At 33.2% G+C, this 15,168-nt stretch overlaps 2 protein-coding genes and 1 long non-coding RNA gene across 5 annotated transcripts in view; 1 reads left to right on the forward strand and 2 right to left on the reverse strand.

Annotated features, from left to right (window-relative positions):
- Positions 1 to 3,299: 3,299 nt before the first annotated feature.
- On the reverse strand, positions 3,300 to 4,591 carry LOC107464900 (40S ribosomal protein S15a-1). Its single transcript, XM_016083866.3, has 4 exons — positions 4,461 to 4,591; positions 4,148 to 4,285; positions 3,871 to 4,031; positions 3,300 to 3,657 (listed from the first exon to the last, which is right to left on the reverse strand). The coding sequence occupies exons 2-4, from the start codon at positions 4,278 to 4,280 to the stop codon at positions 3,559 to 3,561; spliced, it is 393 nt and encodes a 130-aa protein (XP_015939352.1). The 5' UTR covers positions 4,281 to 4,285; positions 4,461 to 4,591; the 3' UTR covers positions 3,300 to 3,558.
- A 1,562-nt stretch (positions 4,592 to 6,153) lies between these two features.
- Positions 6,154 to 15,168, forward strand: part of LOC107464916 (uncharacterized) — a 13,801-nt gene continuing 4,786 nt past the window's right edge. For 2 of the 3 annotated variants that reach the window (XR_008006172.1, XR_008006173.1), the window contains exons 1-5: positions 6,154 to 6,356; positions 6,696 to 6,801; positions 6,900 to 7,197; positions 7,324 to 7,570; positions 7,770 to 7,858. This is a non-coding gene — a long non-coding RNA (uncharacterized LOC107464916). Of the gene's footprint in view, positions 6,357 to 6,695; positions 6,802 to 6,899; positions 7,198 to 7,323; positions 7,571 to 7,769; positions 7,859 to 8,690; positions 8,822 to 15,168 lie in introns of those variants that run through there. The other variant, XR_001587222.3, reaches the window with a different exon arrangement.
- LOC107464840 (inositol transporter 4-like) lies at positions 8,474 to 10,691 on the reverse strand. The gene is made up of 3 exons (XM_016083801.3): positions 10,004 to 10,691; positions 9,206 to 9,919; positions 8,474 to 9,117 (listed from the first exon to the last, which is right to left on the reverse strand). Exons 1-3 carry the CDS (start codon positions 10,541 to 10,543, stop codon positions 8,635 to 8,637), a joined length of 1,737 nt encoding a protein of 578 aa, XP_015939287.1. The 5' UTR covers positions 10,544 to 10,691; the 3' UTR covers positions 8,474 to 8,634.

The following is a 15,168-nucleotide window of genomic DNA, read 5'->3' on the forward strand; positions in this document are numbered from 1 at the left end:
GGTGAAGACCAGAGAATCAGGCACATCTGACGAGGGCAAGGAAAATGGAGAGGTTACAGGTTACGGAGGCAGCGACAACACCAGCAACGCAGAGGCAAACGCACATGACGAGGATGTAGTTGAAAGGGAGGTGGAGGAGCATGCCAACGAAGTAGGCTTGTGTGAGAGAGTGGATGATGCTCTGTGCGCAAAGATAAATATGGATTGGGTGGAGGAATGAGTTTGTTATGAGATTCGAGAGAGAGAAAATGAGATAGGTGCGTGCCATGGTGGCAATGTTAAGGTGCTGGTGGAGGGAGCGGAGGATGGCGAAGATGTTGAGTCAGAGGAGGGAGATTAGTAGGGAAGAGAAGAGGAGGAAGATGATGTAGCGATGGAGTGTTGGCCACTCTAGGGACTAATTTGTCCACTTCGAAAAGGACAGGGACCAAATTGTCCTACGAGTGACACGTCTCACTTAACCGGACACGTCAGCAAGTTAACTGACACGTAGGACGTCACCGTTAGTCTTAACCGGTTTAAACTGGGTTGGGAACGTATTTGGCATATAATGAAAAAAGTCGGGCTCAAAATCCTCCTTAAATTTTTTTTGGGGACAAATCTGTCACATCGTGAATTCTTTTGAACCTATTTGGGGTATACTCAAAAATAAAAAAATTTTTCTCCAGATACACTTGGACATAACTAAATACCATCACATGTTCCAATTTTATTCTTAACATGTATTTTTGAAATGAGTTTAGAAATAATATATATTATTATTTATTAAAACAAAACATCTGTATATTTATATATCTCATATCGTATCGTGTTCTGTATTCGTATCAGTGTCCGTATATCATAATTAATAATTGACCACACACTTCAATAATATGAAATATTATTGTAAAGATCTAATATATGTATTGTTAGTGTAAGAAATTTGTACGCAATCATCTAATAATCTATTATCATATATGCAAAATTCTAAAAGCTTTATAGATACAATTATCTAATTATTATAACTTTATATAATGCATGCTATGTTGTTAATGGTAGGTTACTTGCTTTCTATCTTTTAGCTTTTGGGGTCGTATTATGGTGGGTCTCTTTTACTTGGCCGTCGAAGCATGTAATGGTAGGTTTCATTTTCTTTTTCTTCCACCTTAATTGGTTTTGATAGATCTCAGGTTTAGTCTATTGGTTTATTCAAATCATATTATCATATTAGTCTAAATAATTGACTTCTGATGGGTCCCCCTCTGATTTGGATCTTTATGTTATTAATCATTCTCAAACCAAAATTAAAAGGATTGTAACATGTGTTCAACTGATGGACTTCAATTATTTTGTCTAGTCTTTGTTCATCTTCCATAAATGAAGGTGAAATGTATTTAAATCTCATTATAGATCAAATAATACTTCACTGTTACTGTGTTGTGTTGGTTAATCAGGCAATAATTCATGGTATCATATTGTTTTTCTTGTATGAAGACAAATATGTCAGTCACTATTTTCAACTAGTACTGCATGCTTGCATCTCTCTCACAGTAAGTTTATAACCAAATTTATATTATTTTATTTTTTACTAAAAATCGATTTCTCTTGCTAATTATATAACATAGTGGGCCAAGACAATTCTTGGTAATAGATAACTGAAAGACGGTTATAGTACTTCAATCATCAGCTATATAATATTGTTCTAAATGATTGATCTAGTTTTTTTAGTTGAAATAGCTTAAAAAATGTTTACATTGAGGTCTCTCATTAAATTATGTATGTTCCATTTCAATCTTGTTTACCTTACTAGGAACCTCATGAATTCGTGTTGATTACAATTTTATATTTTCTTGTAGAAATGTATGATATTAATTATCATAACAAGGTTAGAATTATTTATGCAGCATACCATTATGAATTAGTCCCCACACATGCTAAAATTCTTGTATTTGTTTCCTTTATTGACGATGACAACCACACACTTGCATGTGTATTCATTTTCAACCGAACATTAAGATGATCGCTGTCCCGTGCACTATGAAAACTATACTTCTTTAAGTTCCCACCTTGGAGGAAATATTATAACTGCAGCTTTTATTCAAGGCTATGCTAGAAGAAAATAAAGGGTAATGAGCCCAAAGTTGAAACTTCAAACCACAAATTTTGTTTCATCCGTTTGTTGTCTTTGTACAAAGCCAAACTACATTGTCAAGACAGCATATTTGAGCTGTGGATGCAATACCAACATTTTTTTTCCCACATAGACAAATAGTGGTGGACAAATTCTCACGTGACGCTTTCCAACCATCCTTATTTTTCTCCTTCTTTCAAGATATTAAGAAAGCGGTTTTGTATATTATCTTCTTTTTCAATTGAAAGCTATATACATATGGGTGGCTGCAATGCAAGAGCTAAACCACCTTTTTAATTAAGAATCCAACGTTACATCCATTCACCATTCATCCACATTCATATACAGGTAACGAACGGAATGGATTGGTTCAAAATTAAAAGGATATATAAACAAGGATGCAAAGTTTAATTACGACCATGAGATAGAAGAACAAAATTGAATATACTCAAGACCGTAGAGTTTAATCTTGTTCTTGTTCATACATGAGAGGATGAGTTTAATCTATTTGAGCATGAGTTTATTCTATTTTCTTTGTTTCAAATAATTCTTGTTCGACAAATTTGGTTACAATTTTAATTTCCATTCTTACAAATTTGACGCTAAGAAAATCTCCCACCCGTACTAAACCAATTCGGTCTAATTAGATTAGTAGCATTCAAAACAGCTCAAAGTCCATAAGGGAACGTTTTGGTTTCAAAGACAATGGACATGCTAATAAATATCCGTTGTTTGTTGAGACACATTTTTGATGGAATCGGTACACAAATAACACTCAAAATACATGTATTTAGTGTTCCTTCAAAATGTTTAAACAAAGACACAATCAATTGGAAATAATTTTGTACACTTTTATCCTTTATTAATTTTTACACTTTTATTCCTTATCAATATTTTAAACTTTTATCCCTTATCAATTTTTTATATTTTTTATCCTTTATTAATTTTTACAAAATATGGATTTTTTTCTAATTTTATTGTATCTTATTCAATGTTTTACCAAACACAATACATATACACTAATAATTCGTGTCTGTCTTTAATGTCTATATCTCCGTCTAAAGAAAGATAAAAACCAAACGCGGCCTAAAAGAACAGCCTTGGGAAAAGTAGGCATAGATTAATCGATTATGGCATTTAAACATCAATTTCTTTTCTGAAAACCACTCACTTGAGAATTCATGCAAAATATCAAAACATCGCTAATGCCCCGATTTTGTAATCCAAGTCTTCAAAGTTTAAAACATTAAACAATCCTGGAGTACATTTTGGTATAAGAAAAATAATGATAAAGAAGCCATATTTAAGCAAACAAAGTGCACTCGAAAAACACCTCTTGCTATCATACTACCATGAAAGTAAAAGAATATCATCCACTCCAACCGGTGAGAACCTCATCTCAAAATTGAAATTCAGGACAACAGTTTATCAAAAACAAAAATACTCGCCTAGTAGAAAAACCCAAGAACTTTACCACCAGCATTCTTTCTCCTGGCCTCTTCGTGATCCATGATGCCGGCAGATGTAGTCAACACAATATATCCAAACTGCACAAATTGAGGGATCAATTTCAGAAGTTATGCAAACAACATGCATTCAATAGAATGGAGTAATGGATCTCACAAGGTTCAATGATACAAAGTTTAAACCTACTACCTAAGCAACCCAAGTTTTGACTTTTGACTAATCTAGTTCACACATCCACAAGTCTTGCACAATATCACAATATGCAAACACAAAACTATGGAAACATTGCTGACCTGTCTTGAGGGTAGGAGTCTAGCAGTCCAACTTTCGATCTCTTTAACGCCGACATCGAATCGGGGACTGATTACACCACACTTGTTAAGCCTGCCGTTCAATTCGACGACGATTTTGCCAGCCCTATGGTCATCAACATACTCAAATTCTCCAATGTAACCTACATCAATTAACTAATTAATTAATTACAAAGCATATAACAATAAGATTTACCAAAATGTCACACAGTACAACACAGTTAAGAAAGGGACAGATTAAAGAGTGTATCAAAGTTACCGTGCTTCTGCATGACAAGAAGGAACTTGATAATGACTTTGGAGGATGGCCTAATCATAACTTGGCGCTTCCCTCTTTTCTCAGCGTTGTACATGCTCTTCAGAGCATCGTTCAAAACACTAACCCTAACCATATTCGCTGAACCACACACACAATTAAATAAATCAATCAATTAAGAATTGAGCATCAATTGATAGGTTAGAAACCAATTACATGTTCCCTATATATTATAAGAAATAATTAGAAAGGAAGAACTAAGCAAGCAACAAGGAGGATCGTGAATACAAAGGGAAGGGAAAGATCTAACTCTTACCAACAGAAAGAGAAGCTTCGGGGGTTTGCGCAGCTGCAGAAAGCTTCTCCCTTTGTGAGGAGAAGAATACGCAAATAAAGAGGCTTAGGGTTTAGAACAATGGCACCTGGGAATGGACCTTTATTTCTCACCCACTGGGCCCAAACTCCTTCTCCTAACATGGGCTTTTTTCTTTAATTTCACCCTTTAGCATTCTCCATAAAGAAAAAAAAATTAAAGGGTGGAAAAATTGAGCTCTCCAACAAACTTAAATTGGTTGAGTGGTTAGCTCATTCATCCGTTTAAACAAGTGTCAGGAGTTCAAATTTTGCCTTGTATATACTGTGATTCATTGACCAATGACAAATCTTTAAATGGAGTTCAGATCCTACATGAATCACCGAGGTGATTGTATAACCAGAGAAATGAAAAGAAATAACAAAAAATTTTTGAAAAAGATTTATAAAGTGGACGAGATTGAAGGAGAGATTATTCAAAATTATGTATACCGAAAGTTATTTAAGATCATGATGACAAAAGGAAAATTCACATTTATTATAATAATAAGGCACAAGAATAATTTAATTTGTTGCTAGATATTTATTTCAATTGAATAATTATTGAATTCAAATATTTTTAAAATATGAGATGGTAATAACTAATAAGTCGTAAATCAAGACTTATAAAACTATACGTGTATATCGGGATAGGAGACATAGAATAGCCAACTCCTCTCATTTTCACTACACTTTATACATTTTTTTCTCGAATCATATCAGATTGTGTAGGCGAGGAATACCCTATCTGTCAATAATGTAATAGAAAAGAAGTACAATTTTAATCATTATAAAATAAATAAATAAAAAATTCATGTGCAAGATGAAAAGGAATGTGAAAAAAAAATGGTCTGTGCAAGGATTCAAATTTCGGGTCAGGTCACACTTCACGATTCGGCCACAACATTGTGATTTCGCCGTGTGCACTAAAATAATTATCTGAGATCTTAATTATATTAATTATATTTTTTATGTCGACAGAAATTCATCGAGTGACTTATCACAATGATAGAGACTAATGTGATATAATTTTACTAAATTTTTGGATATAACTGACGCAATTAAAATTTGATAACTATTTTAAAACATGCACCCAATTTTAAAAGTTATTTAGACATTAATTTGGTACTTTTCTAAATCACTTAATTTGAACTAAATTTTAATATTACAAAAAATAGTATATACTCAACTATATATAAGTCCTTAAAAAAATTTAGGTTTTTCGTTTTTAAGAAAAATTTATTATTGTATTAAGATTTCTGAACTTTATAAAAATAAAATATATAACTCTATTTTAGTCAAACTTATTTTTATTTGGACATTAAATCCTTAAAAGTGTAACAAAAAAATCTATATATCTTTTTTGTTTATAAAATTTAAGAACCTTAACATAATTTTTTTTTTTAGAATGAAAATGTCCTATCCAAAGCACCTTTTTTTTTTAGAATGAAAATGTCCTATCCAAAGCACCATGCTTTCATTGCGGGTCCTTTATCCATGTGAATACACCAATCAGTCAGCAACCTGTGAGCTTGTAACAAAGCACCATGCTTTTGTGATGAATGAATGTATCATCATATCATGGGATATACTTATTAATTTACATCTTATGTACATACATTTGCATCGATTTTATGCGCTTTAATTGCACTCTTCACTTTTCAACAACCAAAGTACAAGTCGTTTACACGTAAGAACCTCTTCTGACGATGCTCACCCGCATATCTCACAGGAAGCTTTGGACCTCCGCCCGCCGGGTTCTCCTCCCAGCTCTCTGCTCCGCTGCCCTTACCTCTCTCACTCTCACATCTTCTCTTCTTCTGCCTTTGCTCTTCGTTCTACAGCTTATGCTTATTTTGATGTGAGTTTCACGATCTGGGGTTATTTCAATCGTCACGCCAACTTGTTTATTCTCTTCTTTCGCAGATGCTCAGTTGCTTCACCTTTTATTTGTTTATTCTTAATTGTTTCCCCTTCTATTTTCGCACTAAATAGTCACACCAATTTCGCTCTTAGACTTTGATACAGTTAATTTATGAGGTGTTGTTGTGATGTTGCCCATTACTTATAGTTATAATTGGTGGCTGCATAATAATTAAAAGTAATGAAAGTTGATATATTTTTGGAAGCCTTTCTATGTGAATTGGAGTGAGTTTGAGTGTTTATTTCACCATATTCGTTCAATTTTCTGCATTGGAAGAGGCATTGCTTTTCTACTCAACCTGCACTAGAACTTCCGGCCGGTAAGATCACAAACTGGTGAAGGTATTGCAGAATGTGAACTTCTCAAATGGCATGTCCAAGAGGTGATTGTATTCCTACATTGCTCTATTTGTCAGCGACTGTTGGTGATTCAGAAACTACAAAGTCACTTGATTCTGATCAAATATTTCAAATAATGCAGAGCTACTAGATTCTGATCTTGAAAAAGGGAAACGTGCTGCAGTGTTATGAACACCTGCTGTAAGGAGTCTTGCAAAGCAACATGGTATAGACATAAATGAAGTATGTGGAACTGGAAAAGATGGAAGGGTATTGAAAGAAGATGTGCTCAATTTTGCTGCTAAGAAGGGAATAATTAGAAATGTATCTGCTGCTTTGCATGCTGATAATGTAGAGAAGCCTCAAGGAGCAGAAGGATAGAGTGTGACACCTCACACCTGGTATAAATCACCATCAGAGGATAGGATACTTCCCCTAAGGTAAAAGCATCCATATGAATCTGAACCCCTTTTCTTCGTGTCTTTCTTACGAGACAATGATACATGTCAACCTTGAATGTTGCAATAGCTTGGAAGTTAATTATTTTCTTCTCTATTATCTTTTAGGGGATACCAAAGAGCAATGTAAAATCAATGTCTCTGGCTGCCAAGGTCCCACATTTCCATTATGTAGATGAGATAAACTGCAATGCTCTAGTGGAGCTTAAAACAGCGTTTCAGAAAAACAATCCTTATCCAGATGTCAAGCACACTTTTCTGCCAATATTAGTCAAATCATTGTCAATGGCCCTCACCAAGTACCCCTCTTTGAATAGTTGCTTCAAAGAGGATTCAATGGAGGTCATATTCAAAGGTCTGTCTCTTAAACATTACAGGCTGAACTCTCGATATGTCTTGCTAGCCTTCTTTGAAGGTTGAATGTGTTTAAATTTTGGTAGATTCAATGTTTTTCTGGTTATAGTTGGTTGATATGTGGTGTCTGTTAATTCAATAGTTTATTTGAGGCATTAGCCGTCAATTTGGATCTGACAAGATGGGTTTACTTGCTATAGGTTCACACAACATTGGAGTTGCCATGGCTACTCCAAATGGTCTAGTTGTACCAAACATAAAGAATGTCCGGTCTCTTTCAATCTTGCAGGTTAGTTTTCAATCTCATGATTGCTTTATGCACACATTGTTATTTCGATGAAACTGCATGTCATCAGTTAGAGAGGTCTGGAAGATAAATATGATTCATAATTTGAACTGCTTGAACAACATATATTTTAGTTCTTGACTTACCATTTTTCTCTTTCGCTGGACTGGTGGTATTGGACTCAGCTCTGGAATGGAGACTTGGGAGAAAAAAAAATAATTTATGAAAATTTTAAACTAATTCTCTAAAATATATTAATTATGTGCTTAATTAGAAACTTTTAATTAAAAATAAATGATTTGAACATTCTAATGTATATATGAGAAAATTTTATTTTATCTAAAAAAAATTATATTCTCTTTTTGTATTATCACTTTTTAATCTAATAGTAAAAATAAATAGAATAAATAAGAGGTTGAATTCTTTATATATTCGTAATTTTTGTGTGAAATACAAAAATATTTGACTATTTTAATATTTTGCATTGTTATGGTGGCAGTATAATTCCTCACTAACGTATTGTAAAAAAAAAAAAGTAAATTATGTAAAGACAATGTTTTATGATTTTTTTTTAATTATGAAAAAGCAGAACATACAATGATGCTAATACACAATTTAGATTATTTTCGAGGAATCCATCCCTAGAAAAAAAGCTAAATGTGTAGAGAAAACAAAAATAAAAGTATGCATACAACGTGCCTCTTTTCTTATTTAATGTGTTGGATACAAATCGACATACATGGAGAAAGAGAACTAACAGCTTCATCATATCATATTATTTATTTGCTAGCACTTGCTTTCTCTTCGTCTGTCTTTGGATTGGTGCAATCGCAAGGGTTGAAACCTTTCTGAAGCAACTTCTCGACCTCTTCAAACTGAAGCCCTTTGGTCTCTGGTACCAATAGATAGATGGCAATGAGCCCAATTGTGGAAAACCCAGCAAAGAGGAGGAATGTTCCTGCAGCCCCAAGTGCATGGATGAGTGACAAGAATGTCAAACTCACTATGAGATTAGCACACCAGTTTGAAACTGCTGCTATGCCTCCACAAATTCCCCTGAATCTCAACGGGTAAATCTCTGAGTTCAAAACCCAAGGCACTGATCCCATTCCAGGAGAGTAGGCTAGGATATATAGTCCCAACACTATAACTGCAAGCACTCCAATTTTGCTTGGGCATCCATCAGAAAACCACACACGCTTTTGCTCACCGCACACCGCTCTGACTTCCTTTGTTTCCGCCAGGCATGCTCCCGGAAGATGCTGCATCATGTTCATTGATTATGTTAGATTAGATTAGACTAATACATAGATATAGATAAGTTGAAAGAGATGGAAGTGATGAACTTACATTGCCCCCAGTGCTGGCACAGAAGGCACATTCAGCTTTCAAACATTTCATGCAGTTCCATGAAGAGACATTAGGGGCATCAAGATAAGCCTGGCATGTAGCGTTAGCTCCGAAGCTGAGGGTGTCAACGTTGTCAATTGGAGGAGCGGTGGTAGCTGCCTGATAGAAAACTCCGGTGAGAGTGAGGAGGCAAATGATTATTGCAATAAGGGATAGGAGCATGAGCTTTCTCCTTCCATATTTATCGATGCAAAGCATGCTGAGGATAGATCCAACGGCGTTGAGACCAGATGTGACGAGGGAGAGTGCAAGTGCTGTAGATTTTGATGCAATGCCGGCAAACTGAACAATGGTTGGGCTGTAATACATGACGGTGTTGATGCCAACGAATTGTTGAGCGACTTGAGCAGTCACGCCTGCATACAATCCTCTTCGAACAGCAACGTTGCTGAAAGCAGCCTTCATTTTCTCTCCAAGAGTTTGACCGATCAACCCTTCCTCTTGCTTCTCTTGTTCTACGGCTTCTCTCATTGCTTTTATCTCCCCTTCAATCTCGTCTGCTCTGTAAATCTTTTCCAGGATTCTCCTTGACTCATTTTCTTTCCCCTGGTTGTACAACCACCTCGGTGACTCAGGAAGGGTCAGCATTAAAACGAACTGAACCACCGCCGGAAGTCCGGCCACCCCAAGCATCCAACGCCACGTTCCAGGAGTCTGTATATTATGTTAAGTAGTTTAGTCAAATATGTTAAATTATCTAATCTTTTTTAGTTATTATCCGAGTAGGTGTATGTATACCTTGGTGAATGCGAGGTTGATAAGGTAGGAGAGGAACTGGCCAAAGGTGATGAGGAGACCATTGATACAAACGAGAGCTCCTCTAATGGCAGCTGGAGAGGCTTCTGAGATATAGAGAGGGGAAGTCATGGAAGCTATGCCAACTCCAAAACCAACCAAAATTCTTCCAACGACGAGGACCCAAGGAGCAGGGGCAATAGCCATGACTATTGCGCCAAGAAAGAAAACAATATCAGCCCCCAAGATAGAGGTCTTACGGCCGAGCATGTCGTTCATCCATCCACCAAGTGCAGCACCAATGATGGCTCCCGCTACAGCCATACTTACAATGACTTCCTGCAACCATAATTTCTTATCAACTTCTACAAAGTCTTCGCGAATGTAAAGTAAGGCTCCTGAGATAACACCGGTATCGTAGCCGAAGAGGAGACCTCCAATTCCGGCCGATAGAGCAAGACGCATGATGTAAGGCGAACTGGTTGCTCTTTTCCAGAATTCCGTGAACTCTTGCTTACTCGCTGCCTCTGGCCCTCCTTCCATTCTTACTGATCACCTTATTAATTTAATGTCAACCCTATTGATGATTTCTAGCTTACCTCTGCCACTTGCACTCCACGCTGAAAATATTATTATTCCATCAATCATTGTTTATTTATGCATGTAATTAATCTCATGCATTTCATAACATCATGCAGACTTTCAATTATAAAGTAAAATTTGATCTTAACGATAATTAATCAAATAATATATATTCTTTCTTATTCCGACCTTAACACCTTATCAGAAAGGTAATTGTTATTGTTCCTAATTAACCATGTAGAGTTGTGATAAGCAACACAAAAACAATTAGGAATATATCCTATCATTATCATATCGTTATTATTTATTTATATATAAAGGAAAGTACAATCCAAAAAAGAATTGATATAAATTAAACAGATAAAATATGTTACGTACTTGTACTATAGAAAAAGTTGAGAGAAAATAAACTTTATTATGGAAATCACAGCACTCTAATGTTAAACTTTTACAAAAAGTTTCTCAGATCAGTTGTGTGGTATTATGCTTCCTTTATTGTTTTGTATTATTGGTTTAAACTCTGTATTTTTTCTCCTTTATATATAAATCTTTCACATTAATGGCAGCTAATATATTCATATCTTTAACAAACAAGACACCAAAATTTGCCTTTGTTATATTCAAACGTGTCTTAACGGTATATTAGTTTTCTTAATCCTATCCAATTCTTGTTTTGTTTTGTTTTGTTTTTGTTAAAATTGATATGTTTTTTCATGTATCTTATCTATTTATAATCTAAGTAAAACTAAGTTCGCTAACAAAATAATAAAATAAAATAAAAAATAAGAATAAAATAGCTGCTTTTTTTTAACTAATATATAAAAGTCAAACCCTTCAAGTTATGTAATTTTATTATTACTTTATTCTAAAAGACATGAAATTGTGCTGGTGATACACTTTTAAGGAGACCAATATCACTTTAATATTTTGAAAATTTCAACATTTTATTATATTCAAAATGTATTCTCCCATCTCTAACCAATAGTAAGAGTTAATTAATCAATTTGAAACATGTTTTGGAGTGAATATTTATTTGTCGAGGAGTTCAAAAAAAAAATAATTTGTACTAAATTTTAATTTAGTCTCTAATATTTTTTAAGATAAATTATTAGTTTTTAATAAAAAAATTGATAGAGGGTAATAATATATGTACCCCAGAAATTGTCGAATATGATAATGTGTTCTAAAGAGGTTATGCTCCGAGTAACCATGTTAAGGAGAGAATATGGAAGAGAAAAGAAGGGTAACATGCTATTCCAATTAGCATCATATTAAATATATCACTCCCTTGTGTTTTTATCTTTTACCTTCATTTGTTACATCTCAATATTTTTTAGATCCTCATTTTTATGTATATATGTAACAAACAAAAATATGTATAGATGTATACCGAAAGTCACCACAACAGTCCCATATATAGATGTATGTACCAATAATTTCTTATATATTCATAGTTTTTTGAGGTCATATTATATATTCTCACCACAACTTATCTGAGAGACCTTCTGTGACTCCTTCCACCTGCATAAGATCGATCTCAATTACACGAATTAGAGAGATACAATGAAAGTTTAACATTAGAGTGGTGTGGTTTCCATAACAAAGCTCATTTTTTCTCTGTTTTTTTCTGTAGTACAAGTATGTAACATGTTTTGTCTATTTAATTTATCTCAAATCTTTTTTAGATCGTACTTTTCCTTTATATATAAATAAATAATAATGATATATAGGATATATTTCTAAGTATTTTTGAGCATGTGATCGCAACTTTACATGGTTAATTAGGATCAATAATAATTACCTTTCTGCATGATGTTATGAAATGCATGAGATTAATTGCATGCATAAACAAACACTAACAATTGATTTATGATTGATGGAACAATAATATTTTTAGCAGTGGTTCAGTTTGTTTTAATTTTCAAATCCACAACCAATTAGTCATCTAACCCGAGACCTCTAGGTAAAAATGAAGAGACTATGTTATTTGAGTTATAGTTCGTTGACGCAGAAACATCACTATTGATGATGTGGTTGACTAATTGTACTATTGTAGTGGTTAGTTATGGCTAAACTGATGTGGCTAATTGTTATTAGTATAGTGGGCCATTTTTGGTAAATAACATCCTTGCCCAGTTTGTAACCCAAAATCAGAAAGAAAATAACCAATTAAAGAAAAAGAAAGAGAATTCCAAGGCCAATATGGAGTAAGTTAGGGGGTGAGATGAAAAATCAAAGGGGATCAGTGTTGCCAACAGAGAAGAGGAACTCTAATAATAATAATAATAATAATAATAATAATAATAATAATAATAATAATAATTCACACCCGTCACATTTTCTTTTTCCGTATGTTCTCGTAATTACCATATAATCTCTAAACTATAATTTTTTAAAACAAAAATACAGTTTTACCATATTATCATGCACAATTACCACTATAATAATAATATAACTAGTCATATTCATGAGAAAAAAAATGTAACGGATGACATAAAAAAGAATTTATATATTTATCAATTAAAATTAAAATATAATTCCAACATACTTTTTTTTTTTAATTTCAAATCATAATTTGAACTTTAGACTTACATACTAAAAGAATAATTAAATTAAATTTTATGATTAGTGTTATATATAAATTTGGTTTATATTTTTTTTATAAACAAATTCAAATCCAAACTCAAATATTAGAATATCAATACTTCATAATCCACCACATCCAATATTATACAAAAAAGTTCAACACACTAATCATCATTAATAATTACAACATCCCAATGCATTATCCAATAGTAATTATAACATCTCAATGGGTATGTCTAAAACGAGCTCAACCATTATGTGCTTATTGAATGAGTCACATTTATATAGGCCATTAGATTTTATTAGATGAAAATCAAAGGCTAATATAAAACAAGAACATTGATGGACTCTAATAAATATAGAATATCCTAGTACATAAATAAATGCTTTTTTGGTGACTACATAAATAAATACTTTAAATGGTAATACTTTAATATATTATAGCTACTAGAACTCTTTTAATTTTATTTTTTTTTTACTGTATTCTCTATTTAGTTTAGTTATTGACTAATTCGACACGAATTTAAATTTTATTTAAATATTTATCAGTTAATAAGTTATTGTAATAAGACATAATTTAAACTATTATTACTTAAATAAACTAGTAAATTAATTACTAGATAAACCTAAATTGACTTAAAAGTCTTTCAACTAGATTGCTCTATACGCTCAAAGATATTGAAGTCTTCCTTAGCTTCGTCTATATGATAGACCAAGTAAAAAAAGTATGTAATAATAATGCAGATTTTGAGCACTAATTACGTGTTGTGCAATGCGGCCGTGCATGTGAAAATTATTTTCTTTATTACAAACAAGGCGAGTGCCTACACTACATTATCAAACAAATGAATGAATTTTAAATCAAATTCTTTAATTTCATGCTACCTAAGTTGCAATAATTAGGGGTGGCAAAACGGGTCGAGTCCGTCGGGCCGACCCGCCGAACTCGCTAAAAAAAGTGGGTCAGATTAGGATTTGAAACCGGTCAAATTAAAAGAATTTGCCAAACTCACAAAATTTTTATGCAAAATTATTTTATAATATTAAAAGATTAAATTAAAATGATATTTTAAATAGTTATACTGTAATAGATTTAATATGTTTTCTGATTTTAATGTTATTATATAATTATAATTATTTAATATATAAAAAATTACTAAATAGTATATCTATATAGGGGTGGCAAACGGGCCTAAACTCGTCGGGTCGGCCCACGTAACCCGCCAAAAAAAGCGGGTTGGGCTGAAAAATTGGGACTGCCTAACTCGCACCGCTTAAACTACGGATTTTGGCGGGACGGGCCAGGCTTATTATTTTTAGCAAGAGGCATTTTTACAATTTTTTTTGTCAAAACCCAACTTCCCCCAACCTAACTTACAAGAGAATGAAGATGAAAATCGTGTGTTTTGGATTATATTTATTTTGTTTTAGAGACAATATTTATAATTATGTTTTAGATTATGTTTATTTTGCTTTGGGAACAATATTTATAATTATGTTTTGGATGAAAATTTGGTTTATATTTATATTTATTAGATATTTATAATTACAAAGACTTTAATATTTGTGAATAACAAAATTATAATTTGTTTATAACTTTTAGAAATTATAATAGTTAAAGGTAAAAAATATGACAGTTTTTTTATGCCTTTATATATATTATTTAATAGTTAAAAGTAAAAAAAAAAAGATATTTGACGGGCTATGCCTGCCGTTAGGCGGGGAGGGCTAGGATTTTTGGACCGCCTCATTAGGCGGGGCGGGGCGGGCTTCCCCACTTGCCACATATATATATTAGGGGTGGCAATGCGGGCCGGCTCGCCCCAACCCGCCCCGCCTCACCTAGGCCTGCACCTTAAGCGGGACGGGCCAGCCCGCCCCGCCAACTAAAGTTGGTACAAAATGCTAGTCGTTTGACTTTGTTTTTTTTTTTGAAAAATAAAATTAATTAAAATTAACTAAAAAATAATAATTAAACAATTAATTAGAAATAAAAAATA

The sequence above is a fragment of the Arachis duranensis genome, chromosome 1 (assembly GCF_000817695.3).
Source record: "Arachis duranensis cultivar V14167 chromosome 1, aradu.V14167.gnm2.J7QH, whole genome shotgun sequence".
In the NCBI taxonomy this organism is placed as follows: Eukaryota; Viridiplantae; Streptophyta; class Magnoliopsida; order Fabales; family Fabaceae; genus Arachis; species Arachis duranensis.